General features: G+C 49.2%; 1 protein-coding gene across 2 annotated transcripts in view; it reads left to right on the forward strand.

Moving 5' to 3' along the window:
- Positions 1–11,643, forward strand: part of Adhfe1 (alcohol dehydrogenase iron containing 1) — a 30,537-nt gene extending 18,894 nt beyond the window's left edge. For both annotated transcript variants that reach the window (XM_048358879.1, XM_048358880.1), the window contains exons 11-14: positions 1,497–1,575; positions 1,804–1,900; positions 3,995–4,152; positions 11,163–11,643. In XM_048358879.1, coding sequence (XP_048214836.1) covers positions 1,497–1,575; positions 1,804–1,900; positions 3,995–4,152; positions 11,163–11,246 — 418 coding nt within the window. In that variant the 3' untranslated portion in view covers positions 11,247–11,643. The remainder of the gene's footprint in view (positions 1–1,496; positions 1,576–1,803; positions 1,901–3,994; positions 4,153–11,162) is intronic.
- Positions 11,644–26,520: the final 14,877 nt, after the last annotated feature.

The following is a 26,520-nucleotide window of genomic DNA, read 5'->3' on the forward strand; positions in this document are numbered from 1 at the left end:
GAAAATGTTTACAAAGTGACAAAAGCAATTTATAAAACTATATGCACAATGATTGTGAATTAAGTATATGCATATCATGACTAGAAGGAATTTTTATTTTCTACAAAGAACATAGACAATTATTAGAAGCAATGAACCCAAAGTTTTCAATATTTCTAGAGAGCTAAAATTTTTCATGAAGGAGGAGGGGGTATCCTTTTAATAAAGACTCATATAATTCACCAAAATATTTCTTTCCATAAACTGTAACTCTTATAACAAATAAACACAGAGTCATCTAATATTGAAAGAACTGCCAAGGCAGGCACTGGTGGCTCACGCCTGTAACCCTAGCCACTCAGGAGGCTGAGATTGAGGATTGCGGTTTGAAACCAGCCCAGGCAAGAAAGCCCGTGAGACTCTTATCTCCAATTAATTGCCAAAAGCCAGAAGTGGAGCTGTGGCTTTGAACACAAAAGCGCTAGCCTAGTGCCCAGACCTTGAATTGAAGCCCCAGGACCAGCACACGCGCGCGCACACGCGTGGACACACACACACACACACAAAAAAAAAAAGACTACCAAGCGTGGTGCTGTTCATGTAAAGAATTTCATTTTCTCTATATAAACTGCAAATATATTCACCTGTTGTATATCTTCAGTCATCTATATCACTGTAATATTTTCCTATTTGTTTACTAAAAATTGAAGAATATATAGTTATTCTTCACCTGATTTATATAACTGTACCCCTCTGTACATCATCTTTATGATAGCAATAAAAATTTCAAAGAATATATAAATATTTTTTCAGTTAATAAAGAACATTATTACTGTTTTTAATGGCAACTACATCTAAATAAATCCTTAAGGAAAGAAAATAAGGCAAGAGTAATCAGTTAAACTACAGATAAGCCTCGTCTCTCCCGCCGGAAGAGTCCATTCGGATTCACCCATGGTGCCTGTCATCCTGGCTACCTAGGAGACTGAGGATCTTGGTATGAAGCTAGCCAAGCAAAAAAGTCTATGGACTCTTATCTCCAATTAATCAGCAAAAAGTAGTCAAGTACCAACCTTGAGCAGAAAAGCTAAGGGACAGTGCCCAAGTTTTGAGAACAAGCCCTAGTACTGGCAACACACACACACACACACACACACACACACACACACACACACACACACACAGAGATTTTCAATGTCATTAATATATAACAGTTGAAAGGAATTATCGGTTATTGGTGGGATAAATTGCTGGCAGGTCCTGTTTGCACTTCATTAAATAGTAAATCTCTATGGTCATTTGAATCTGACCAGTTCAAAGGTTTTATTAACAAATACACTTGAAGTGCAGCACAGTATACATCCTTCTATTCGTGATTAAAAAAAAAAAAAACTATCGCTTTGTACGGTGGCAGTACTGTGCACAGACCGTGAAGGGCGGACTTGAAGAGTATCTCTGTTGTTGACTTGAATTGTGGGATCCGTATTCAGTGTAAGAATTCTTGTTTTCTTTTCCAGCCATGGAATGTCTTACCCAATTTCAGGCTTGGTGAAGACCTATAAAGCGAAGGATTACAATGTGGATCATCCATTGGTGGTAAAGATGATGACTGAGTTAACTAAGTCGTACATTCCTCACAATACCACTAAGTATAGCTGTCAATGTTTTTGTGGTGGAGACCGAATCCAGGGCTTTGTGCATGAACCCCGGGTTCTGTGACCCAGACCCCTAAGCCCCTGTCTGTGGGCTCTTGGCTGCAGAATGGCGTCTGCATGTGGAGAGCAGTCAGGAGGAGGAACAGCGTTTCTGTTCGTCTCTCCCCAGCCCCACGGCCTCTCCGTAGTGCTCACCTCTCCAGCGGTGTTCACCTTCACAGCCCAGATGTTTCCAGAACGGCACCTGGAGGCGGCAGAAATATTGGGTATGAACCATTATTCCTCAGTCTGTTATCCCTGGGAGTGGAGGTATGGGTTGATGGGTGGAGCTCCAACCTTGAACAGAAAAGCCAAGCAAGAGTGTGAGGTCCTGAGTCCAAGTCCCAATGTTAGAGAAATAAACAGATAGGTAGGTAAGCAGACAGACAGACAGACAGACAGACACGTCTGTTACCGACATGAGTAGATCATTTCTCTGGATTGCTTCTAAAGATAACTATGAAAAAATAAAAAAAATACTACTTTGGGGCAGTGTAATAACAAAATGTCAGTGGCTTGCCCAAATCCCTACCCAATACTAAAATACTGTCTTTTATGTTTCAAAGAGTCTGTTAAAAATGAAAGAGAGCCATATATTGGTTTGCTAAGTTTATATAATACTGTTTTCCTCTTTGCATTCCCAAAGAAAGTATATATAATTCTGTGCATACTTTAATGTTACACTTGACTTGTGCTAGATTGAATGGTTAATAAAATGCATCTAAATCAGGAAGAAATGGCAACTTTTCAACCGCAGCAAAATTAAACAACAATAAACTTTGTTAAAAGAAAGATCCCAAGTGAGCAAGCAGTTTGCGTACTGTAGTATAATGCTTATAAATCAGATAGGCAAATGCCTTTTGAGTCTTACCAGAAATTAAACTACGTTCGGGGCACCTGAAGTGGGAAGTCACATGGAGGTGTTTTTCTGAAATGAGAATTCTTTGAAGGAGACTTGCGTCCTGTGTAATTGTGCAGAGCCTCTTCTTCCGCCCCTGGCGTTGGGGTGGGAAGGGAAAGGCCACTTGGTCGGGGTGGGAAGGGAAAGGCCACTTGGTTGGGGTGGGAAGGGAAAGCCCACTTGGTTGTGCGTCCCCAGCTCTGGCCGGTGGAGGATGCTTTCCAGGGAGGTGAGGATGGCCACCGAGATCCTCTCTGCGCCGCTTCCCTCCCTCCCCCTCGCTGTTGGTGCTCAGGCCTAGAGTGTTAGTGTCAGGAGCCCAGGCTTGAGTTTCCGAGTAAGCTGCTAGAACGCACGGCCGCTGTCCCGCGTGGCCCCGTCCCTCCGGCCTCGGGGGCGCGTTGGGTCTCAGCCTCTAAGCCGCACAGCTAGCCGCCCTTGCGAGCACGAGGAGAGTCGTAGCGAACTTCCAGGTCCCGTTGCAAACTACGCACTGACAGCGTTTGCTGTGAGACAGAGGCAGCCTGCAAAAATCCGCTGCTGCTTCTTGCGCAGGAAACTGACATGATCCCATCCTTTGCAGTTAAATATTTGGATTATGGAATCGCTGATTATCTTAACTTTAGGCCAATGTAGTCTCTTTCCTTCTGTCCCTCCCCACCCCACCCCCGCCAAAAAAAGAGAGTTCATGGGAAATCCCAGACGTTTTGGTCATGTGTTTTTTGTTGTTGTTGTTGTTTTGGTTTGGTTTGGTTTGGTTTTTTGGCCAGTCCTGGGCCTTGGACTCAGGGCCTGAGCACTGTCCCTGGCTTCCTTTTGCTCAAGGCTAGCACTCTGCCACCTGAGCCACAGCGCCCCTTCTGGCCATTTTCTGTATATGTGGTGCTGGGGAATCGAACCCAGGGCTTCATGTGTACGAGGCGAGTGCTCTGCCACTAGGCCGTATTCCCAGCCCCCGGAAGGCATTCTGGATGGACGCAGGGCAGTGCGGGACCCCGTGTTTCCATGTTGTAGCTAGCCCCCCCCCCCCCCCCGTGCACGGCAACCGGGCAAACGCTACATGGTGGGTATGGTGGGAAGGAGACGCCGGACTGCACCCCTCGAGATGCCAGCCACTCCACGTCTTGAAAACCACACGAGCTGCGTTTCTCCTCCTCGGGCACCTTCCCCCTGCACCTCCTTCCTGGGCTCTGCCCCTCTTCTTCCCAGCACCCCTGAGAGAGCAGTGGGGGTTCACTGCGGGACACGCGCTCCTCTGGCCTGGCCCGTGTCTTCCAGGCGCTTGCGCTGGCCCCGGGCGGCTGGAGCAAGGCCGGGGTGAGCCTGGAGTCTGGAGGCGGTCTGCATTCTGCTGACGTTGGGGGTGGACGGCACCCAGCGCCGGCTCCCGTCTCTCCACAGTGTGCCTTGTGTCTTCTAGGGGCTGACACCCGCACCACCAAGCTCCGCGACGCCGGGCCGGTGCTGGCAGACACGCTCCGGGGACTCCTTCTCGACTTGAAGGTGGACGATGGCCTGGCGGCCATCGGCTACTCCAGGGCCGACATCCCGGCCTTGGTGAAGGGAACCCTGCCCCAGGTAAGAGGCGCACCCCTTCCACGGGGCGTCTCCCAGGGCGTGAAACCCAGGGGTCCCCCCCCCACACACAGCATGGCTCCCCCGGCCTGGGCCCCAGCTCCTGGGCTTGTAGGTCTCTTCTGTAACACCACGGCTTAAGTAAAGCTGTTACGGCAAAATTGCAAAAGGTCCTTTATGAAAGGGCAGGGCAGACACAGCCAACCTGGTCTCAGGTTATAGCAAGCCTTCCCCTGTTTGCATAAATCACCCCCTCCCTGGGGTACTGGGGTTCAGACTCAGGACCCCGCGTTTATGAGGCCGGCACCCTACGGCTGGGGCCACGCCCTCTCCAGCCTCCTGGCTTTGCTTATGATCTGGTGAGCGTATCCGATGTCTGTCCAGGTCTAGCCTTTGACTGCAGGCCTCCTGCCCATGCCTCTTGAGTATCTGGGATCACAAGTGTGCACCACCATGCCCAGCTTCTTTGTTGAGATGGGGGAGGGGATATCTCACTAGATTGTGCCTGGACTGGGGTTCAATCACAGTCTCTCTCTTTCCCTCCCTCCCTCTCCCTGTCTCTGTCCACCCCCCCCCCATGCCAGTATTGGGCTTGATGCAAGACCTGGGTGCTACCCCTTAGCTTTTTTGCTCAAAGCTCTTCCACTTGAGCCACAGCTCCACGTCCAGCATTCTGCCGGTTAATTGACTCTAAGAGCCCCACAGATGTTTCTGCCTAGGCTAGCCTTGACCCACGATCCTTGGATCTCAGCCTCCCGGGGCTATAACCACGAGCCACCTGTGCCCAGCTCTGCAGTCCTCTTGATCTCTTCCTCCTCAGTTGTTGGAATTATAGGCATGAGGCCCATTGCAGCCTTAGTGGGTGTCCTCTAATAAAACCACCCAAAGCTGTTCCCAACAGAGCCCTGGGGTTTCCCATTACGAAGAATACGACCTGGACACCAGTGGCTCGCGCCTGTAATCCTAGCTTCTCAGGAGGCTGTGATCTGAGGATCAAGATTTGAAGCTAGTCTGGGTAAGGACATTTACTAGACTCCATCTCCAACCTAACCAGCAAAAGAGCTGAGCTGGAGGCATGGTTCAAGTAGTAGTAGTAGAGTGCTAGCCTAGCAAGCATGAGGATCCTAGTTCAAAAATAGTAGCACCAAAACAGTATTACAAAATTGCTTTGGAATGAATTTAGGATATTGCCTATTTTATATCTAGATTTCATTTCATTTAGTTAAATGTTGATAGAGACCATCCTTTAATCAGTCATTCTATCAACCTATGATGACTGGGAGACTCATAACAGATGCAAAGTCTCTCTCCAGAGAATCTCATGAAGACAGCTGGTCTCTGTTTTGGGCCTGTTTTGAGCTGGTACTTCAGATCCCAATGTACCAGGATCCTGTTTGTTGTGATTCACCATAAAAATCCTCTCACTTCATCAGTGTTTAAAATGTTGATGATCTCTCTACTTACATGAGGTAATTTTCATGTAGATTGAGATCATGTCCAAAAGAGCCAAGGTAAAATCAATGAACAGCCAGACAGAGCATCTGTGAAATTCTGTCCAGGGGCCACAGACTGAGCCATCACGGCAATGTTAATGTAGCATAGTCCCAGAAAGGCTGATTATTCATCGAGGGACTATGTGAAAAGTTCTATTTGCTAGTCCAGAAAAGTATGCACGAGTATATGTTGCCCTGCTTCCAAGAATGCCTTCCATGGTTTTCAGACGAACACGTGTGGTATTCTTGGGCCAAGTGTTGGTCGCAATGCACCTTGGAACCCTCGCCACACACTGATAAGTGTTGACGGTTCTAGTTCTCCTGTGCTTAGCCCTTCACTTTCAAACGCTGTTCCAGATCCAGACTAAGACTTGAGACCATCCACAAGTTCGTTACGCGTATTATTCCGAATGCTCGTCAATAGTGGGAAATCATAGAAGCAAAACCAGAATTAAGCAAAATCAACTTTTTGACCTTCACAAAAGAGGAGAGGCAGACAGAATCTTTTGCATGGAAGTCGGATGCAGAGTAGAAAGCCAGGGTTTCCTCAAGCTGAATCCGCAAAGCAGCCCAAAGGCAAACTGCTTTTCCCCACCTCTGACCACATCTTCATGCTTAGGAGAAACAAAGTTAATTTTAATTAACTCGCTCTGACTCCCATTTGGAGCTGATAAGACTGAGATGTTGTAAGTTCTCCGATGTAGAGGATTTGGGAGGAAATCTTACAAGAAACGAGCCTGTCCGTCCTGCAGATGAAGATTTTCATGGGGTTTTTGAGGTGGTGTTTTTGTGGCCGCAGTGAACATTTCACAAGAACCCCGTGGCAGCCTCAGAAGGTCACCCACACAGTGGGCTGGCCTCCGCTCATTAGCTTCTACAGGATTTGAGGTGGTGAGGGGGTGTGCTATTCCCCGAGGGTTCTCGCATGGAGTCCATGTTTGATAAAGGTTCGTTTATGTTCAGCAGCGGGGTTGGGGGGGTGGGGATTGCACGGGGCGGGGAGAAGGGGGGTCAGTTTTCTCTGGAAAGAACAACCCAGCCTGTATTCTTGACCAAACACCATAGCCCAATACTGGTGGCAACACACAGCCGCTCTGTGTACAGAGACTTCCAACCGCCTCCACCGGGCTAAAGGGGAGCAGGCAAGGATAAACGAGCGCTCCAAGCCGGACTTCTGAAATGTTTCTGGAGAGACATTTACATTCCAAATCAAAACATTTCATTACCGAGGAGAGCTGTCTAACCAGAATGAACACTTCCACCCCCTGCTAGACAAGCCAGCTGAAATGGTATTTTGCGAATGTACTAAAAGTAGAAGTCTGAATGTATTTCAGTGCCCATGGCTAATCAGCGGTTCTCGGGTCTACGTGTCTATAAATAATAGCACTGCTTTCCACAGCTTTGTGCTGAGAGCTTCTGTACAACGGATATGTCTCGTAGCAGGTCACACACTTTGTGTCTTTACCTACTTTTCCAGTGCCTGGAGGTTGGAGGTCTGAAAGAGAAATTCAACAACCTAGGCCTGGCCTCAGGGGCTTCTGAGGATCTCCAACTGCTTCATCAAAGATAAACAGGATCTTGTGAAGAGCCCTTGAGCTTATCAGCCTGTTTCTCAGTGAAACAGACAGCAGCTATAGATTATCATCACTACGTGGTCATAGCGCATGCTGAGCTGTAGCTTTAGGGGTGGCATGGTGGGGGGGCGGCGGCGGTGTTGAATTCAGGGCCTTGCATGGGCTAGGGAAGCAATCTACCGCCTAAGCGACCATCTGTGGCCTGAGCCCCACCCTCGGCTCTGGTCTACAGCTTCTTTCTTTATTTTTGTGGCTTGACCTCAGAACCTGGGTACTGTCCTTGTCCCTGAGCTTCTTTTGCTCATGGCTAGTGCTCTACCACTTGAGCCACTGCTCCACTTAGGACACTTGGGTGGTTAATTGGAGATGAGAATCTTGCGGACTCGCGTTGCCTGGCTGGCTTTGAACGGTGATCCTCTGATCACAGGGCCTCTGAGTAGCTAGCATGGCAGGTGGGAGCCGCCAGCTGGATCTACAGTTCTTGACGCTGCCATAAGCACCTGTGGAGACAGAGCTAGAGCAGGGTCACGGGAGAACCGCTCACAAGCCCGCCTTGCAAGGGGTTCCCAAATCCCCTACACGCGGCGCAGGGGTGTGAACCTTTGCCATCACCCGCCCCCCATCTTCATCGGCAGGGCCCACACCCCCCAAACGTCTTCCAGCCTCCGGCTTTGATTTTTTATTGCTGCCATTGAGGAGTTGTACAGTTCCGTTTTTTTTACCATTTTCAGTGTGGTAAAATATATGTAACAGGAAATTTACCCCTTTAGCCATGCGTAGTGCCTTTTAGTACATTCACCATATGTGACATTCACAGCTCCCCAATTCCAAGACCTTTTTACCATCCCAGACAGCTCTACATGCAATAAACAGGAGCCCTGCCCCCCCGCCCCCACCCCCAGTCCTCGCCTTCCCCAAGCCTCTGGTAACTTCTATTCTACCTCTGTATTTGACTCTTGTAGCTTACCTCATGTCAGTGGAATTGTACACCACCTCTCCTGTTGTGTGACTGACTTATTTCACTCACCACAGCATCTTCCCTGTTCATCAGGTTGTAGCACGTGTCGGGTACATATTCTCGTTCGTGTCTGAATAGTATTTCATTGTATGGGCGCGTCGTACTTCGTTTTCCCATCCATACGTTGATGGAGACCTGGGTCCTTGCCCACCTTTAGCTATTATGAATAATGCTGCTACAAACATTGTTGTACACTTACATCTTTAAGTCCCTGTCCTCAGTTCCTTGGGGTATAGACCTACTAGTAGAACTGTTGAAGTTTTTTTAGTAGTTGCTGAATGGTTTCCCCAGTGGCTGTACCATTTTATGTTCCATGAACAATGCACAAGGTTCGGCTTTCTCCACATCTTCACTAACATTTGTTCCATTTCTTTAATAGTAGCCATCCTGCTATGACAAGTGGGATTCACTTGAGGTTTTGATCTGCCTTCCCTAGGGACAAATGGTGCTGGGCCTCTTATCACGGGTTTCCTGGTTATTTGTCTATCTTATTTGGAAAAGATTCTGTTCAAGTCTTTTGCGTGTGTGGGTGTGTGTTGGTACTAGGGCTTGAACTCAAGGCCTTGTGCTCTTCGCTCTTTCATTCGAGGACGGCACTCTACCACTTGAAACATGCCTTCACTCGCCTTTTGCCCACTTTGAATTGCGTTGCTGATGTTGAATGTTAGAGATCCTTTTTAAATTCTGGACATTTATCCCATATCAGATACACAATTTACAAGTATTTCCTTCCATTTTGTGAGCGTTCTTCTTATTGTCTTACTAGTGCTTTCTGATGCATAGAGGTCTAAACTTTTAATCCAGCCAGACTGTCTGGTTTGTTGTTGCCTCTGGGCTTTTGGGGTCGTATCCAAGAGTTGTCATTTCCAGTGGCATGAGGATTGGACTTGAGTTCTAGAAGCTTCAAGGGACTTACTCTTAATTTAAGTTTTTGGTCCATTTTGAGTCCATTTTTAATGTCTATCTTTCTTTTCATTTTCCATCTTTCTTTTTACCCCCCAAATGCTCTTGAGATCAGTCCTGCGCACCGTGTTAGGTAAGGGTCCTTTTCCCCCCATTGGAACTTAACAGTGATGCAATGATGATCTATAAGAAATATAAATCAAATGTGTTCAGAGACCGACGGTATGAAGGAAAACTTGAATAATGAGACAGTAAGCGTGGGGGGCAGGAGCAATCGGAGGAACCCCGGGATCGTGTGGCTACGCCTTCTGTTCAGTCCTCTGCCGGGACATGCCACCACACGAAGAGACCAGGCCGCAGGGGAAGACATCGCATTCACAAGGGACAATGGGACTGAGATGAAGCAGCTTCTGGAACACAGGGCCCTGGGCAACCAAAAGCCAGCACGACGTGGTCAGAGAGGCAGCGCCGCAGGCCATGGTTTTGTTCTAGTCTTAAGAGACAAGTTGTCTGACGGCCGGAGGCCCAAGACCAGCAGGACCAGCTCGACGCTGGGGGGAAAAATCCACCTGTCTGGCTGCTGCGGCGAGACTGGGCTCTGGGGGGCGACAGAGACGCACAGAGGAAGCAGCCGCGGGGGGAGCAGGCCACCCAGCCGCTCGGATTCGTCTCCAAGTCCGTCGGACAGACTTTCCCGTGAGCTGAACTTCCAGAGCAAGAGCTTGAGCGCTCAGGATGAGCACCGCCTCGGTTGCTCTTTTTCCCCCCCGAGCTACAAGATGTTGTGCGGGAGATGAGGGAACCACGGGGCGGTGGTTCAGCGCTCTGGCGCCTGGGACCCTGGAGATGCCACCTGCCCCCCTCCCCGCCCCGCCCCCCACCGTCGTCGACGGAACCAGTCATTGCTGGGCGTAAGAGTGCTTGCGTGTGTCACGCATGAAATGTGACCGGCAGGGCACCGAGCACGGACGTGATAGGAGCTGCTGGAACCACCACGTGGTGCTCGCCCCCAAAAAGAGAAACGGAAACCCCCCAAATGACACAGCCCTTCGCGTCATTTAGGCCACAAAGAGTCGTCCTCTCCTTTTAGGAGTATGGAGTCACTGAGGGAGTACAGATAGCCTGGCGGATGTGCACGTCTCCTTTGCTCATCTCACTCCCTGTGGAAAAGTAGAGCTAAAACCCTAGTTAATAGAAAGGAAGGGAGGGAGGGAGGGAGGGAGGGAGGGAGGGAGGGAGGGAGGGAGGGAGGGAGGGAGGGAGGGCTTCCTGGTCACTTGTTGCATATAGCCTTTACATCTTGTGTCCTACAAAAGTCCCTTCAAAGAGACTATAAATCCAAGTTGCTGGCCTTACTCAGCTGCTGGTAGCTCAGTCCTGAAATCCCAGCTACTGAGGAGGCTGAGATCTAAGAATCATGAGTCAAAGCCAGCCCAGTCAGGAAAGTCAAATGAGACTCTTATCTCCAATAAGATACAAGAACAACAACAACAACAAAACCCAGAAGTGGAGCTGTAGCTCCAGTGATAGAATACCAGCCTTGAGCAAAAGCAGCTCAGGGATAGCTCCCAGACCCTGAGTTCAAAGCCCAGGGCTGGCACAAAAATAAATAATATAACACAATATATATGTAATATATGGTCTTGCTGTCAAGACCAGGGTGATTGGTTGGCTTTTTCCTTGGCAGCCCTGACTGTGGCTGGACCAGGGCTCTCTAAGGTGCACAACGCACAGGGGTTGTGGCACTCCTGGCTTGATCTTTGTAGGAGGTGTTTTCTCTGTGGCTAATTTGGAGCTGGACCGTTGGGTAAAAGGCTGTTACAGAAGGCAAAGGACAATGGCTTTATGGAAGAAAGATACTTGATAAAATCCTGAGTTTTAAGTTAGCTCATGCAAAGCATTCCAGAAATAAGATGTTTTTTAAGATGTGTCTTTTCTCATGAACAAGTTAATTTACATAAGCCAATAGCTTCTCTGAGCCATCATTTGCAGAGTGTGGGTAACTCCTTTTGCTTACTGTTGCAGGAAAGGGTCACCAAGCTCGCACCCCGTCCGCAGTCAGAAGAGGACCTGTCTGCTCTGTTCGAAGCTTCAATGAAACTGTACTAATGGTCATTATAATTGCAAAGGTTATTGGTGACCATTGTAGTTCTGAACACTGAAGAGGATCTGGCTAGAGCTCTGGCTAATTTTTCATAACTGTTGCTGATTTGAATGTGACCTAAATTGATCATGCAGGAGATTCACTGATGCTTACAGTCAGGCTACTTCCACCCAGCAGGCTGGACAAATACCCACTGTGTCAGACCCTTGGGCCACATTTCAGGGGTCAATGTTCCTGTGCCAACCCCTCCCCCCAATACCATGCCTGTCCTTCATGTGCTAAGTGGGAAGAATGCACATAGCCTATGTCTGGGATTTTATGTCTAGAAATGGATCTTATGGAAATACTAATACACAGATGTGAAGTAATATGTCAAGAATATTTTGGGGGGCTGGGGATATAGCCTAGTGGCAAGAGTGCCTGCCTCGGATACACGAGGCCCTAGGTTCGATTCCCCAGCACCACATATACAGAAAACGGCCAGAAGCGGCGCTGTGGCTCAAGTGGCAGAGTGCTAGCCTTGAGCAAAAGGAAGCCAGGGACAGTGCTCAGGCCCTGAGTCCAAGGCCCAGGACTGGCCAAAAAAAAAAAAAAAAAGAATATTTTGGGCATCCTTTTTTGTATAACAAATCATTTGTAATAAGCCAGGTGCAGGTGGCTCACACCTGTAGTCCTAGCTACTCATGAGGCTGATATCTGAAGATTGTAGTTTGAAGCCTGACAAGGCTGGCTTCAAACTAAATCCATGGAAATATTATCTCCAATTAACCACCAAGAAGCCAAACATGAAGCTTTGGCTCAGGTGGTAGAGTACTAACCTTGAGGGGAAAAAAACCCACAAAAACTCAAGGACAAACACCTAGAGTTCAAGCTTTAGGAGTGGCACCTACACACACACACACACACACACACACACACACACACACACACACAATGGAAACAACCTAAGTATTCATTAATAAATCATAGTATGTTAATAAGTGCATACTATGCTCTTGTTAATAAGAATGAAATCTATTGAAAGTATATCTATTGTACAATAGATGTTGGCAAAAAGTAAGTTGCAGGGGATTTATATATTCATATGATTTGATTTTTACTTTTTCAACTATGTGTAAACATATTCCTACAAATAGAAATTGCAGAAGGGAAGCCACAGCCCAGACGGCCCGCTGTGTATAACACGAGCTGGTTAAGACCGCATCGGGCCCAGGGCCCTGGGGGTTTTCCCAGTTTTATCTGAGTCTTACTTGATTCAACCATGGCCTCTTTCAACTTGAAGAGACTGTGACTCGAATTTACGTATCACCATTCCGTGTGTGAGATTTTGAATTTGAAAATTTTAATGGAAAATAATTTGAACGATCAAAGCGAGTCCTTCATGTCCCTGAGCGCAGCCGCGAGTCCATGTGACTCGCCGCAGGCCTGTGGTGTTCACATTAAGGAGGACTGTGCAGAGAAGACCTTGCAGGCCCGGCTTGAAGACACACGTTGAGGAAGACTTGATGGTTTTCATCTCCACACTCGTCGCTGTGGTCCTTACAATTTGAAAACATGTGACTTCTTTTGGCATTTTTGTTTCTTTTGGTTTTGCCAAGTTGTTTTGTTGTTGTTTTTGCTGTTGTTTGTTTTCTTTTTGTAGTGCCAATACCAGGGCTTGAACTCAGGGCCTCAGGCTCATGTTCGCAGCTGGCGTTCTACCACTTGGGGCATGCCTCCAGTCCGGCATTTTGCTGACTAATTGGAGGTGAAGACTTCCAGGCTTTTCTGTCCAGGCTGACTATGAATTTCAGTCCTTCGGTGTCCTGAGTAGCTAGGATTATCCGCGTGAACCATGCATACACTCTTGTTTTGGTTTTCGTTGCGGGGGAGGGGGAGGCTGTCCTTTTTTTTTTTTTTCCTGTTATTTTGCAGTACTGAGGTCTGAACTCAGGGACTTGCTAACAAAGTGAGGCAAGTTCTCTGAAAATCATGTTTTGTGACTTGCTAGCTTTTAAAAAAGTGTGAGACAAGAATATTAGGCCTATTTCTGTAATATTTTCATGTTGCAAAGACAGTTCTTACAATTCCAGATCCAACTTTTCTATGCATTTTCTTTAAAAAAATTTTTTCCAGAGCTATAGCTCCACGCACAAAGATTCATTTACTTGCCAAGGCCTAGAAAATGAAAGGAATGGTAGAAAGATCATATATGGCTGCATTCTCCACCAACATACAAGCCCATCTATAATACACGTCAAACGTAAAACACTCACTTGCCTTAAGTGAGCCGTATTTCTGTGATTTATGGCCAAGTACCACGGCAGGTGGCTGACTTGTTTCGCAGTCCTGGCCTTTCTCCCTGCACCGGGAATGGCAGTGGGGGCTGTTGATCTAACTCGACATAGCTGGGGGGTGTTTTCAAGTGGTCAGTGGAGTAAGTCTGCTCTCACAGAACACAGACAAATACAATGTATACGTATATAGGCAAAACTCACTTTGCTCGCCTTTAACCCTGAAAAAGATTAATGGTTGTTTGGATTGGGACGTCTACCCTAATGAGAGCCGTTGCCCCTGGGGATGCGGTCGGAGACGCAGACTTTGCCCCTCCAGGTCAGCCTTGATGATGGGCAGCTCCCCACCAGACAGCTGCCCGCCACGGGGCGCCTGGTCCCCCAGGACCGGGGGGGAGCCAAGCGTCACCGTCACAATGATCACAATGGCCCCGACGCATTCCCCAGCGGCCAGCCACAATGAGCCACAGAAAGCCCGTTCCTGCAACCCTGGGCTGAGTCACTGGCAGCTGGGGGGCGGGGGGACCGCTTTCTTCTGTGATTATTCCGCTGTGTGTCTGATCCCCCCAATCACTTTTCATAACAAATGTGTTCCCTTTCTGCACATGGCAGGAACAGATTCTGTCCCATGGGAGGGCCTATGAAACTATGTGCAGTTAACAGTTACCCTCCAAGCAACCCACTTGCATTCTGTCTGGCTTCCAACGTCGCCTTTTTAATTTGAGTGCATTTAATTGTGCTCCAATTTGTAAACATTTCAAAAATTTGACTAAAATAATCATTAGAGAAAAAGAAAGAATGACTTAGGATCCCATTACCCAAACACAGCTGTTGACTTGTGATATGTTTCCTTTCCGTTTTTTTTTTCTGTTGGGATTGTATACACTTTAGCACTTTTTATAAGTCATGGCATTTGGGGCAGTTGCCATACGTTCTTTATAAATCATCATTTTAAAGGTAAACAGGACTCTATAGTGTATGATTTAATAATCCATCCTTATGATAGGCAATTAAGATTGCTTGTAAAATTTACTCCAGTCAATCATATAGCAAAATTAATTATGTAGATGAGGCCTTTACATATTCTAGCTGAATTAAGTTCCCCCACAATAAATTTTTACTGCATAATGTGAACATGTTGATTCATAGTTGCAAATTGTGTAGATAGTATGACGCCATTAATGTAAGTGTTGACTCTCTCCTCCTTCAGCCTTAGGTCTCTTCAAAAGAAATACTGGCACAAAGCAACAAGAAATGAAACCAGGTTCTTTCCCAGGAACGGTTGTTATGCTGTAGTGTTTGAAGAATAATCGCAAAGTGGGAGGGGAGTCTGTACATGTTCAACATAGGTACGGTGTGTGTGTGCACATGTATGGATATGTATGTGTACAGAGGCCCTATGTGGCCAATTTCGTTTGATTTAACACTGCAAAAACCCAAAGCTCCACTCTGGAAGCTGGGAGACCATTGGTAGAGGCCTGCCGTTCCCCACACTGAATCCGGAGGAGGCATTAGGTAAACAGGGCGTGGTCCGTGCCTTGCTGATAATGTCTGACTGCATGAAGTATCTGGTGGCTCGTGTGTGTAATCCTAACTACCCAGGAGGCTGACATTTGAGGATTGCTATTCGAGGCCACATGGGGCAGGAAAGTCTGTGAGATGCATCCCCTCAAAAAGCCAGCGGTGGAGCCGTGACTCAAGTGGCAGGGCACCAGCTGTGAGCACAAATGGGGCAGCTCAGGGCCCAGACACAATGATTTTTGAGAAAATACAAATTATCCACCGTGGCTTTCAGCGTCTTCTCGCGGCTTTCCGTACAGACAGGTGGCCATGCCGTCGCCGTCGCCTCTGTCCATCCTCGCGCCTCGTCACGTCAACTCGCGAGGGTCCCGCCTGCCCCGGAGCTGTCCCTGGCGGCCATCGCTTTGGCCAGGTAGATCCTGTGCCTGAGATCCTTGTCCACTCCTCACTCCTCAGACCCACCACCCCCACCGTCTCCTCCCTCAGGAAGGGAAGGAGCCCTCACTGGAACTCCCACAACCCCCTCTGTGTGTCTTGTACCCCATGCACACCGGTCGTTCTTCTCATCAGTCTTCTCTTCGAATCTGTTACCAAGGGTAAAAGATGTTGAATATCCTGGTTTAAAAAAAAAACAACAACTAGCAAACAGCCAGGGGGTACTCTACCCCCCCCTCGTGTGTGTGTGTGTGTGTGTGTGTGTGTGTGTGTGTGTGTGTGTGTGTGGTGTGTATGTGAACTCAGAGCCTGGATGCTGGCCCTCAGTTGTTTTGCTCAAAGCTGGCTGGCATTACACCACTTGAGCCACCCTTCCACATTCTGCTTTTTGGTAGTTACTGGAGATAAGAGGCTCATGGACTTTTACGCCTCGCCTGGCTTTGAACCACAGTCCTCGGAGCTTAGCCTTCTGAGTACTTGAGCCATCAGCGCCTGGCTGGAGTTCACTCTTTAAAGTCCTGTCCCATGGTCCACTGAGAACATTAGGAGAACAGTCTGGGAGATGCACAGAACTCCAAATCTCCTTCTGCAGGTTAATATGCAGAGAGCCCTTTAGCTGATCCAGGAGGAATAACCATAAAGAAGAGACAACTATTTATCCACACAAAACGAAGTTTTCCTAGCAGTAGCAACATCGTAGCAGCTTTCCCATTCTAATCCTGATATTTCCTCTTTCTTCAAAATCCAATTTGAGTGCTTGTGATTTTTTGAAATGAAATAATAAAGCCATCAACACAGTAAAATGCTATATTAGCATTGGCTATTATATATTAGCTATAGACGGCATTTGTAATCCTGAGAGTCTAGAGTCTATTTTATGTTAAAGAAAATATTGAATCATTAGGCCTTCCTGTTACAGCCTCTAAGTCCATGAACTTCAGAATGACAGATTGGACTCTGGAGTCTTAATTTTTTTTTAATCTGGCTTCTTATTAGTTTTTTTAATCCCTTCTAAAACTCCAAATCCCTTTAGCATGGCTGCAGTGTCTTCCTCAGCTGAATTGGCAGCAGGCTGATCTTTTCATTGGTGGGTAATGGATGTAGCTTGATTGCTGACATGGGAACAATGAGAGGATAAACAGTTCCATTTGTGGGCATGAAATTCCCCATCTGTTGAGTGCATTCATGACTGAAGAGCACTGGGCAAAGACAGATGAATGCGTCTGCCACGCCCTATGTTAACAACATCCTTCATACAAGCTGAACATGTGGCTTCATAAATCAAGAACTAATAGCAATTCTGGTTGCTCGTGTCCTTAACAAACCACCCAGTTAAATACTGGAGAACTTATCATAATATTGAGCCTAGAAACTCGACTTGCAATTCTGATCTCACCAAAGAAAACAAAAGTAAAGAAAGAGAAAATATCCTTGAAGGTTACAGTTGTTCAGAAGGCACTCGAAAATTTGTAGATGAAACAACATAATGTTTAGGATTGCCTTCGGGATCAACTTTTAAGGAGGGTACGAATACACAGGTGGGTAAGCAACATTGGCCATGAATTGATCATTGTTAAAAATGAGTGATAGATGGGGGGGAAAGGGAAGAAGTGACCTTGATCGAGATGCCTTACACTCATAAACTGACTCGTTGAAGGGAAATCCTTCTGTACAGCTACTTAAAGATAATTTTAAAGCAGAAAAAAAAGAAGGATGGGTACTTGGAGGCCTATTAGACTACAGTTCAATGCACATGTTTAAAATGATTAGGTAGGGAAATAAAATATTTTAAAAGTCAAAGATAACTGGAAAGAATGTTCTCATCCGTCGTTCGTCATAAATGTTTTTGTCCAATTCTATCTTCTCTCAAAAAGGGAGCGTTGTTCACTAGGAGTTCAAACGTTTAACAAGGCAAGAGGCCGCTTGTCACTGACCCACAGAAATGCAGCTATTTCGCAGGGAAATCCGATGATGCCTGCGGTGGCTTCTAGGGGACCCACTCAGAGCCCCAGAGTCCCAGCGCCTCAGCCCGGGGGCTCAGTGTCCACAGGAAGCCTCTCGAAGCTCTGCGTGAGCACAGCGTGAGTGACCCTTGTCACCGCCACTCCCGCGGTCCGGGCCGTCTTTGCATGGGTGCTCTTCTTAACTTTAATTTATGAGTTGATGTCACAATAATAGAAACTGTAAGAACAATGGGAAGGGAGGACAAAAGGGAGGTGGGGACAGCTTGTGTTGGGGTCTGTTGTGTTCCCTCTGAGTCCACCAGGGCCATCTTGTGTCTGCCTCAGCTGGAGTCCTCACAGGGAATGCAAAGTGCAAAGAGAGGAAGAGAAAGAAAGAAATCTCCCTAGAGATCGCCTAGGAGGCCACTTCCCACTCCCCAAATGTTCCGATGAAGTTCGGGGCCTAACCTGTCTGGGGGCCCGCGGGGGTCCCAAGTCCTGTCACCTGGACAGCTGTGTGGGCCACACAACCTTTAGCACCGTACTGGCCACGAGCCACCCAGGACCGGTGATCTCTTCAGGCGCGCCCATTCCAAACAGTGTGCTGTCTGTACAAACCGCACACCGGATTTCTCAGCCTTATCGTGAGTGAGAAAGCTAAGGGCCAGCACCCAGGCCCCGAGCTCCAAGTCTCAGTATGAGCACAGAAGAAAAGAAGGCATGGGGCACTCCAAGTCTGAGGCCAGAGCTCCAAGGTAAAGTGCTTGGCACAGGCTCCGGACGTGTTCATGTGAGTCTGTTTAATTGACTATCACCAAAATGTGAGCATTTCAACGTGTAATTGACAGGAAAAATCATTGATGAGGTAGTTGACTTTTTAAAAAGTTTTGATGAAAACTTATTTTGACCCACAGGATTTGTTTTTCTTCATGGTAAGTCTTAGAAAGCTGGTGACCACGTGTGTAAAGATTCGCATTACGGACACTAGTTAGAGTGTGACTGGACTGGAAACAACTGGCATGATCTTCATCTTTAGTAAGTATATTACAATTGGTCTTTGCTGGTGTGTCAAGTGTTTTGATTTGAGACATAGGCTTACATCGTGAGGTGTTCACCGTACAGCAGTCCTGGGGTTTGAACTCGGGTCCTTGCCCTTGCTAGGCTACAGCCACGTCCCTGGTCTTTGTTTTCTTTTTGGTTCGGGTTGTTTTTCGGGCGGAGCCTCCCTTACACTTTGCCTGGTTCAGCCTCAGACAGTTTCCTCCTCCTCCAGCCTCCGTGTAACTGAGATTACAAGTGTGACCCCCCCCCCAACACAAACACACAAGCACCACTGGCTGCAAGGAAAGTGGGGTACCTCATCCCCGGGCCCAGAACACCTGCTCTGATTGGTTTGTCACATTTGGCAAATAAGAACCCAGGATGAGCAGTTATATTTAAATTGCAGAAAACCACAAATCATTTTTAGTGTATTGCCCATGCAATAGTTCAGGCATGCTCATTATTTGTAAATACTAAATTGCTATTTTCTGTAAAGTAAAATGTCACTTGGTTGGCCTCTACTCCAAGCACCTGCCTGTGATCACAAGCGTCTTCACACACCACTTTGCATAGGTCAAAGATTGAAACCATCTCTCTTTCTCTCAGAGGAACTGAAAGGAGAATGTTAGACCTTCTAAAATTATAACGACGGCTCATTCTACACAACAGGCTGCGGAAGGTGAAACTCAGAGGTCTCTCAAATGCCCACAGTCCTGTAGAGCTCTGCGGAGATTGCTGTCTGGGGTGCTGGGGGTTCAGAATTGACCGAGGTCAGGGATTCTGTTAAACACTGCTAAGTTCCCCCTGCACAGTTCAGGGTCGGCGTGTAAAGTGCCCGACATCCAGTAGGTACGCAGCAGGAACGTTCACCTGTCCATGGTGGGCACGCGATCGGGTTTGATACATGTGAAGTAAACAGATGGACGCTGCCCAGCACAAGAGAGAAAGTGACGGGGCGTCGGCCACCGCGGGGGTTGACAGCCAGCCGCCCTCTGCCTGGTCCCTGAGTCAGCACCATCTGAGTGTTCAAAACACACGTCAAGGAAACAGATCCAGATCGCAGAGCTCCATCCAGAACTCGCCTTCAGAATGACTGAAGGTGAATACAGACGCAAAGTACAGGGTGCAGCCCGCCTCTGGGGGCTCACGCCCCTAATCCCAGCTACACAAGAGGCTGAGATCCAAGGGTTGGGGTTCAAGCCAGCCTGGGCAGGGAAATCCATGAAATTCCCATCCACAATTAACTACCTGAACACCAGAGGCGGACCTGTGGCTCCAAGTGGAAGAGGGCTAGCCTTGAGCAAAAGAGCTCAGGACCAGTGCTCAGGCCCTGCGTTCAAGCCCCATGACGGATAAAAAACAAACGCACAACAACAACAAACAGCAAGCATCTTTCCTTTGCATTTGAATTACATTGAAATATCATATGTATGCTCACATAGGGAAGCCTCGCGGTTCAGGAGGCTAAGATCTGAAGATTGTGGTTTGAAGCCACGATGGGCAAAAAGGTTCATGAGACTCTTACCTCCAAATAACTACCAAAATAGCTGGAAGTGAGCTCGAGGGGTACGGTGCTAGCTCCCCTTGAGTGAAAAAGCTCAAGGATCGTGCCCAAGCCCTGGGTTCAAGCCCCAGGATTGGCACCAACAAAGAAAAAGAAAAGGGAAGCAGGGAGGGAGGAAGAGAGGGGAAGAAAGAAGACAGAGAAAATAGAACAATGAAACCTGCTGAGAGTGTTTTAAGAAGGAGGGGGGGATATGGGAGGGCGATGGAGTGTGTCATACAGACACATGGAGACACCGCAGTGAAGCCTCCCTTGCACAATTGCTGCGTGCTAACTAAAAATACTATGTGTAACGTTAGAAACATGACCCCTTTTTTGCTTCGTTCACCGGAAGTCCTGACTTTTGTAAGGGTTAGGCTGCCCCGGAGAGCTCATTGAATCATTGAATCACATTGCTCGACTCCCCCCAAATCCGAGTTTCTGCCTTGGCGGCAGAGGGACCGCGATCCTCTCTCTGCGTGGCGAGCAAGCTCTCCGGAGAGGCTGACCTTACTGTCTGGGCGCAATTTAGGAACAAGGGCGGCTCGTCAAGCACCCCTTCATGGAGGAGGGAAGTGGAAGGAGAGGGAACAGGGCTGGCCTCAAACTCGAGCTGTTTCTGGTCTGGTTGTGCCGTAGAACTGGGTTGGAATATTTCAGGGGGTGGCCAAGGCTCCGTGTCATTCGAGTGCAGTTGGATTAGGAAAGCGCTGTCTCCCGTGTGCCCTGGGACCCGAGACACCCCCCCCCCACCCCCCCCACCCCCCCACCCCCACACCCCCCACACCCCCCACCCCTCGCACACACCGTTGGAACAACAACAACCAAAACAAAAAGCCTGTGTTTTCGGGGTGTCTTATACACACCAGCCCCTGAGCAAGGGCTTGGTGGGGCCCAGCCTTGAGGCTGTTTCAACACGGGCCCCGGGCCAGGCCCCCAGAGCCGCAGGCTGGAGGGGCACCCCGAGATTGCTGCTCAGCATTTCCCATCCACCACGTTAGTAGCGAGCATTTTCGTGGAGCCTGCAAGGTAAGAAGGCCTCCCGCGGACGTGAGTCCCGGAGGGATTCCAGAAGCCAAGCGTAACCACGGCGTCGGGGTGCATCAGCGTGCACCCTGCTGTAGTGAGCTCCCAGGACGCCAGTGAAGACTGAACACCTGCCACCCGCGGGTGAACCCCGCCCGCACACGGTCGCCTCGAGCCCTGGCAGGCGTGACGTGCACTTAGGATCGCACGTGGACAAGGCAGTATGCATTCCAAAACGAGGATTCATAGAGTTCACGCACACACGCACGCACACACGCACACACGCACACACGCACGCACGCACGCACACACGCACACACGCACGCACACATGCACGCACGCACACACGCACACACGCACGCACACACACGCACACACGCACGCACCGCACGCACACGCTTAAAGGATTCTAACGTGCCAGGGGCAGGAAGACCCTAAGTCATCTACTATAATAAAGATTCTAGACTCCAAGCACAAAGGCCAAACCGCATCATCTGACTGAAAGGAAAAGATGGGTTCAGATCAAGCATTGCCAAAGGCTCAGGAAACCAATCCCTCGTGTCCTCCCAGCGAGTGAGGATGCTGACCGAGGCAGACTGTCCAAAGGGCACTTGGGAAAATTACTCAGAACTTTAAACACACATTCAATATGACTTGCATTCCCACAGAGTTGCCTACAGAAGGATTAGGGGAACAGGTTTAAAGATACCCACTAAAAGAACTACTTCACAACCAGGGGCCAGCGGCGCACGCCTGTAATCCCGGCTACTCAGGAGGCTCAGATCTGAGGATCACGGTTCAAAGCCAGCCCAGGCAGGAAAGTCTGTGAGACTCTTATCTCCAATAAAACACTCAAAAAAAAAAAAAGACAGAAGTACAGCTGTTGTTCGAGTGGTAGAGCACTATCTTTGAGCACAGAGAGGCTCAGGGACGGTGCCTAGGCCCTGAGTTCAAGCCCCAGGACTGGCAAAAAAAAACAAAAGAAAAAGTGGTAGTTCACAGCATTCTCTTTTGCAGGGAGGGTGGGGAAGTGGAATTGGGGTTCTGAACTCAGGGTCTTGGGTTTTCTAAACAGGAACTCTAACCTACCACTTGAACCATGGCAAGAGATTTTTTTTCTTTTACTTATTTCCTGAGTAAGGTCGTGCTCTTTTCCAGGCTGGCCTGGACAGCAAGCCTCCTGTTTATGCCTCCCACAGCTGGGGTTAGAAATTTGAATTACCATAACCAGTTTCTGATCCCACTAACTTTTTGCCTTGGGTGGCTTCACAATCTGCAGTCATAATCCTCCCAACTGCTCCCTGTCAAGGAGCTGGGACTACAGATATGAGTCACTGCATCCAGACCTTTTCCTGGTTTGGGGGGAGGAGGGGCAGAAAAGAAGGATATTGCAAAACAAGATATAAAGCTTCCCAGAGAGATGGACAAGGGGTCAGTGCTGATTATCCACCTTCTCTAACTTTTAAAAATGGAAATGAGCTTTAGATCTATCAAGAAATAGCATGTACATTTCTATAATTCAGAAATCTTCTGCCTACTTATTTTTAAAATGAGAACTAAATACGTTGTACACAGGTGTCCATGTGGTATTGATTGGCTCAATTTCTGGTTATAAAAGAACATGTGTGTGTGAATAAGCATGAAAATATGCAAATATCCTGTCTATCTGAATCGTGGTTGCTTTAAGGAAGCAAGACTATTGTGGTTTGGCTATAAGCTATCCCCCAAAAGGCTCGCGTGCTGGTGGATCTAGTCGATGGATTAATCACTGAACCCACAGATAGGGGAGGTGGTGCAAGAATGTCATCCCGTGCTACGTGGGAGCTAAGATGGGGAAGCTAGAGGCGCCAGGCCAGCCCAGGCAGAAGAGTCCTCGAGACTCCGTCTCCAGGGAGGGACGCTGACGCGGTGGCATGCGCCTGTGATGCTGGCAACAACTTGAAGCCTGAAGTCGGCACAGCACCGTTTAGACCTGTGCCCTCCCTCAAAAACAACCACTAGGGGCGTGGCTGAAGCGGTAGAGCCACCTGCCTAGCAATCACAGGACCCTGAGTTCAAATCCCAGTACTGCCACAGTAACCACCAAAAACAGACCTGGAAACATTGCTCAAGCAGTAGAGCACCAACCCAGCAAGCTCGAGGCCCTGGGTTCAAACAACAGTGCCAAGCGTCAAACAAAGGGGTCTGCCTTGTCTGTTTGAAGTCTAGCGTTCAATCCCTAGAACCACCAAGAAAGAAAGAAAGAACGAGAGAGAGCGAGCGAGTGAGAAAGAGAATTCAAACACGTGAAAATGATTTCTCAGCTGGGCGCCCGTGGTGTACATCTCTAATCCCAGCTATTCAGAGGCTGACATTTGAGGCTTGAAGTTCAAAGCCAGCCCGTCAGAGCAGAAAAGTCTGAGAAACTCCATTTCTAATTAACCAGGTAAAGAATAAAAGAGTGGAACTAGAGGCGGGGCTCAAGTGATAGAGTGCTAGCCTCGAGCAAAACGTCCGAGCAAAAGCATCCAGCCCTGAGTTCAAGCCCCAGTAATGGCGTGCACACGCACGCACACACACACACACACACACAGATTTCTTAGGGATACATTTTCACTGCATATGATTCCTTATACTGGCGTTGTGTTGGTAGTGAATCCAAGGCAGTGGGCTTGGCACGGTGCACATGTACTTCAACCACAACCTCACGTGTGTCCATAGGCAAGGGAAGGAATGCACAGGGAAGCCAGGCACACGTGGCCTGTGGTCACACCCAGTCTGTGTGTGCAGATCTATAGGGGAACAGCCACAAGCACAGATCTATAAGGGAACAGGGCCACAAGCACAGATCTATAGGGGAGCAGTGGCACAGCCGCAGATCTATAGGGGAGCAGAGGCACAGGCGCAGATCTATACAGGAGCAGAGGCACAGGCGCAGATCTATAGGGGAGCAGAGGCACAGCACAGATCTATAGGGGAGCAGAGGCACAGGCGCAGATCTATAGGAGAACAGAGCCGCAAGCACAGATCTATAGGGGAGCAGAACACAGCCGCAGATCTATAGGGGAGCAGAGCCGCAAGCACAGATCTATAGGGGAGCAGAACACAGCCGCAGATCTATAGGGGAACAGAGGCACAGGCGCAGATCTATAGGGGAACAGAGCCCCAAGCGCAGATCTATAGGGGAGCAGAGGCACAGCCACAGATCTATAGGGGAGCAGAGCCATAGGCGCAGATCTATAGGGGAGCAGAGACACAGGTGCAAATCTATAGGGGAACAGAGGCACAGCACAGATCTATACAGGAGCAGAGGCACAGGCGCAGATCTATAGGGGAGCAGAGGCACAGGCGCAGATCTATAGGGGAACAGAGCCCCAGACGCAGATCTATAGGGAAGCAGAGGCACAGCCGCAGATCTATAGGGGAGCAGAGGCACAGCCACAGATCTATAGGGGAGCAGAGCCATAGGCGCATATCTATAGGGGAGCAGAGGCACAGCCGCAGATCTATGGGGGAGCAGAGGCACAGGTGCAGATCTATACAGGAGCAGAGGCACAGGTGCAGATCTATAGGGGAGCAGAGGCACAGGTGCAGATCTATAGGGGAGCAGAGGCACAGCCGCACATCTATAGGGGAGCAGAGCCATAGGCGCAGATCTATAGGGGAGCAGAGACACAGGTGCAAATCTATAGGGGAACAGAGGCACAGCACAGATCTATACAGGAGCAGAGGCACAGGCGCAGATCTATAGGGGAACAGAGCCCCAGACGCAGATCTATAGGGAAGCAGAGGCACAGCCGCAGATCTATAGGGGAGCAGAGGCACAGCCACAGATCTATAGGGGAGCAGAGCCATAGGCGCATATCTATAGGGGAGCAGAGACACAGGTGCAGATCTATAGGGGAGCAGAGGCACAGCCGCAGATCTATAGGGGAGCAGAGGCACAGGTGCAGATCTATAGGGGAGCAGAGGCACAGGTGCAGATCTATAGGGGAGCAGAGGCGCAGCACAGATCTATAGGGGAGCAGAGGCACAGCCGCAGATCTATAGGGGAGCAGAGGCACAGCCGCAGATCTATAGGGGAGCAGAGGCACAGTGCAGATCTATAGGGGAGCAGAGGCGCAGCACAGATCTATAGGGGAGCAGAGGCGCAAACGCAGATCTATAGGGGAGCAGAGGCGCAGCACAGATCTATAGGGGAGCAGAGGTGCAGCACAGATCTATAGGGGAGCAGAGGCACAGGCGCAGATCTATAGGGGAGCAGAGGTGCAGCACAGATCTATAGGGGAGCAGAGGCACAGCCACAGATCTATAGGGGAGCAGAGCCATAGGCGCATATCTATAGGGGAGCAGAGGCACAGCCGCAGATCTATGGGGGAGCAGAGGCACAGGTGCAGATCTATACAGGAGCAGAGGCACAGGTGCAGATCTATAGGGGAGCAGAGGCACAGGTGCAGATCTATAGGGGAGCAGAGGCACAGCCGCACATCTGTAGGGGAGCAGAGCCATAGGCGCAGATCTATAGGGGAGCAGAGACACAGGTGCAAATCTATAGGGGAACAGAGGCACAGCACAGATCTATACAGGAGCAGAGGCACAGGCGCAGATCTATAGGGGAACAGAGCCCCAGACGCAGATCTATAGGGAAGCAGAGGCACAGCCGCAGATCTATAGGGGAGCAGAGGCACAGCCACAGATCTATAGGGGAGCAGAGCCATAGGCGCATATCTATAGGGGAGCAGAGACACAGGTGCAGATCTATAGGGGAGCAGAGGCACAGCCGCAGATCTATAGGGGAGCAGAGGCACAGGTGCAGATCTATAGGGGAGCAGAGGCACAGGTGCAGATCTATAGGGGAGCAGAGGCGCAGCACAGATCTATAGGGGAGCAGAGGCACAGCCGCAGATCTATAGGGGAGCAGAGGCACAGCCGCAGATCTATAGGGGAGCAGAGGCACAGTGCAGATCTATAGGGGAGCAGAGGCGCAGCACAGATCTATAGGGGAGCAGAGGCGCAAACGCAGATCTATAGGGGAGCAGAGGCGCAGCACAGATCTATAGGGGAGCAGAGGTGCAGCACAGATCTATAGGGGAGCAGAGGCACAGGCGCAGATCTATAGGGGAGCAGAGGTGCAGCACAGATCTATAGGGGAGCAGAGGCGCAGCACAGATCTATAGGGGAGCGGAGCCGCAGCGCCGGCCCGGGTTCTGCCCCCCCACGGGGCGCTGTGTCCCTGACTCTGGCGAGCCCAGCCCCGTGGTGTGCCAGGTCTCGAGGACCAGTCCTCTGGTTTCAAACAGCAGCTTGGGGGGAGGCCGGGTCCCCAGCCCTGCACCCCTGCTCTTCTCCCCTGTGTGTGGGGGGGGCAGCCCGCCCCCCTGTGCCTTTGCAGCGTTGCAGGCATCGCAGTCCAGGCTTGCTTTCTGGAGCGTTCTGCAGCCAGGCTGGGTGTGAAGGAGTGGGCGACACCGCCTCGCAGGACTTCCATCCAGACTCCCTGCGGCAGCCGGGGGGGGCG

This window comes from Perognathus longimembris, chromosome 12 (genome assembly GCF_023159225.1).
Source record: "Perognathus longimembris pacificus isolate PPM17 chromosome 12, ASM2315922v1, whole genome shotgun sequence".
Lineage (NCBI taxonomy): Eukaryota > Metazoa > Chordata > Mammalia > Rodentia > Heteromyidae > Perognathus > Perognathus longimembris.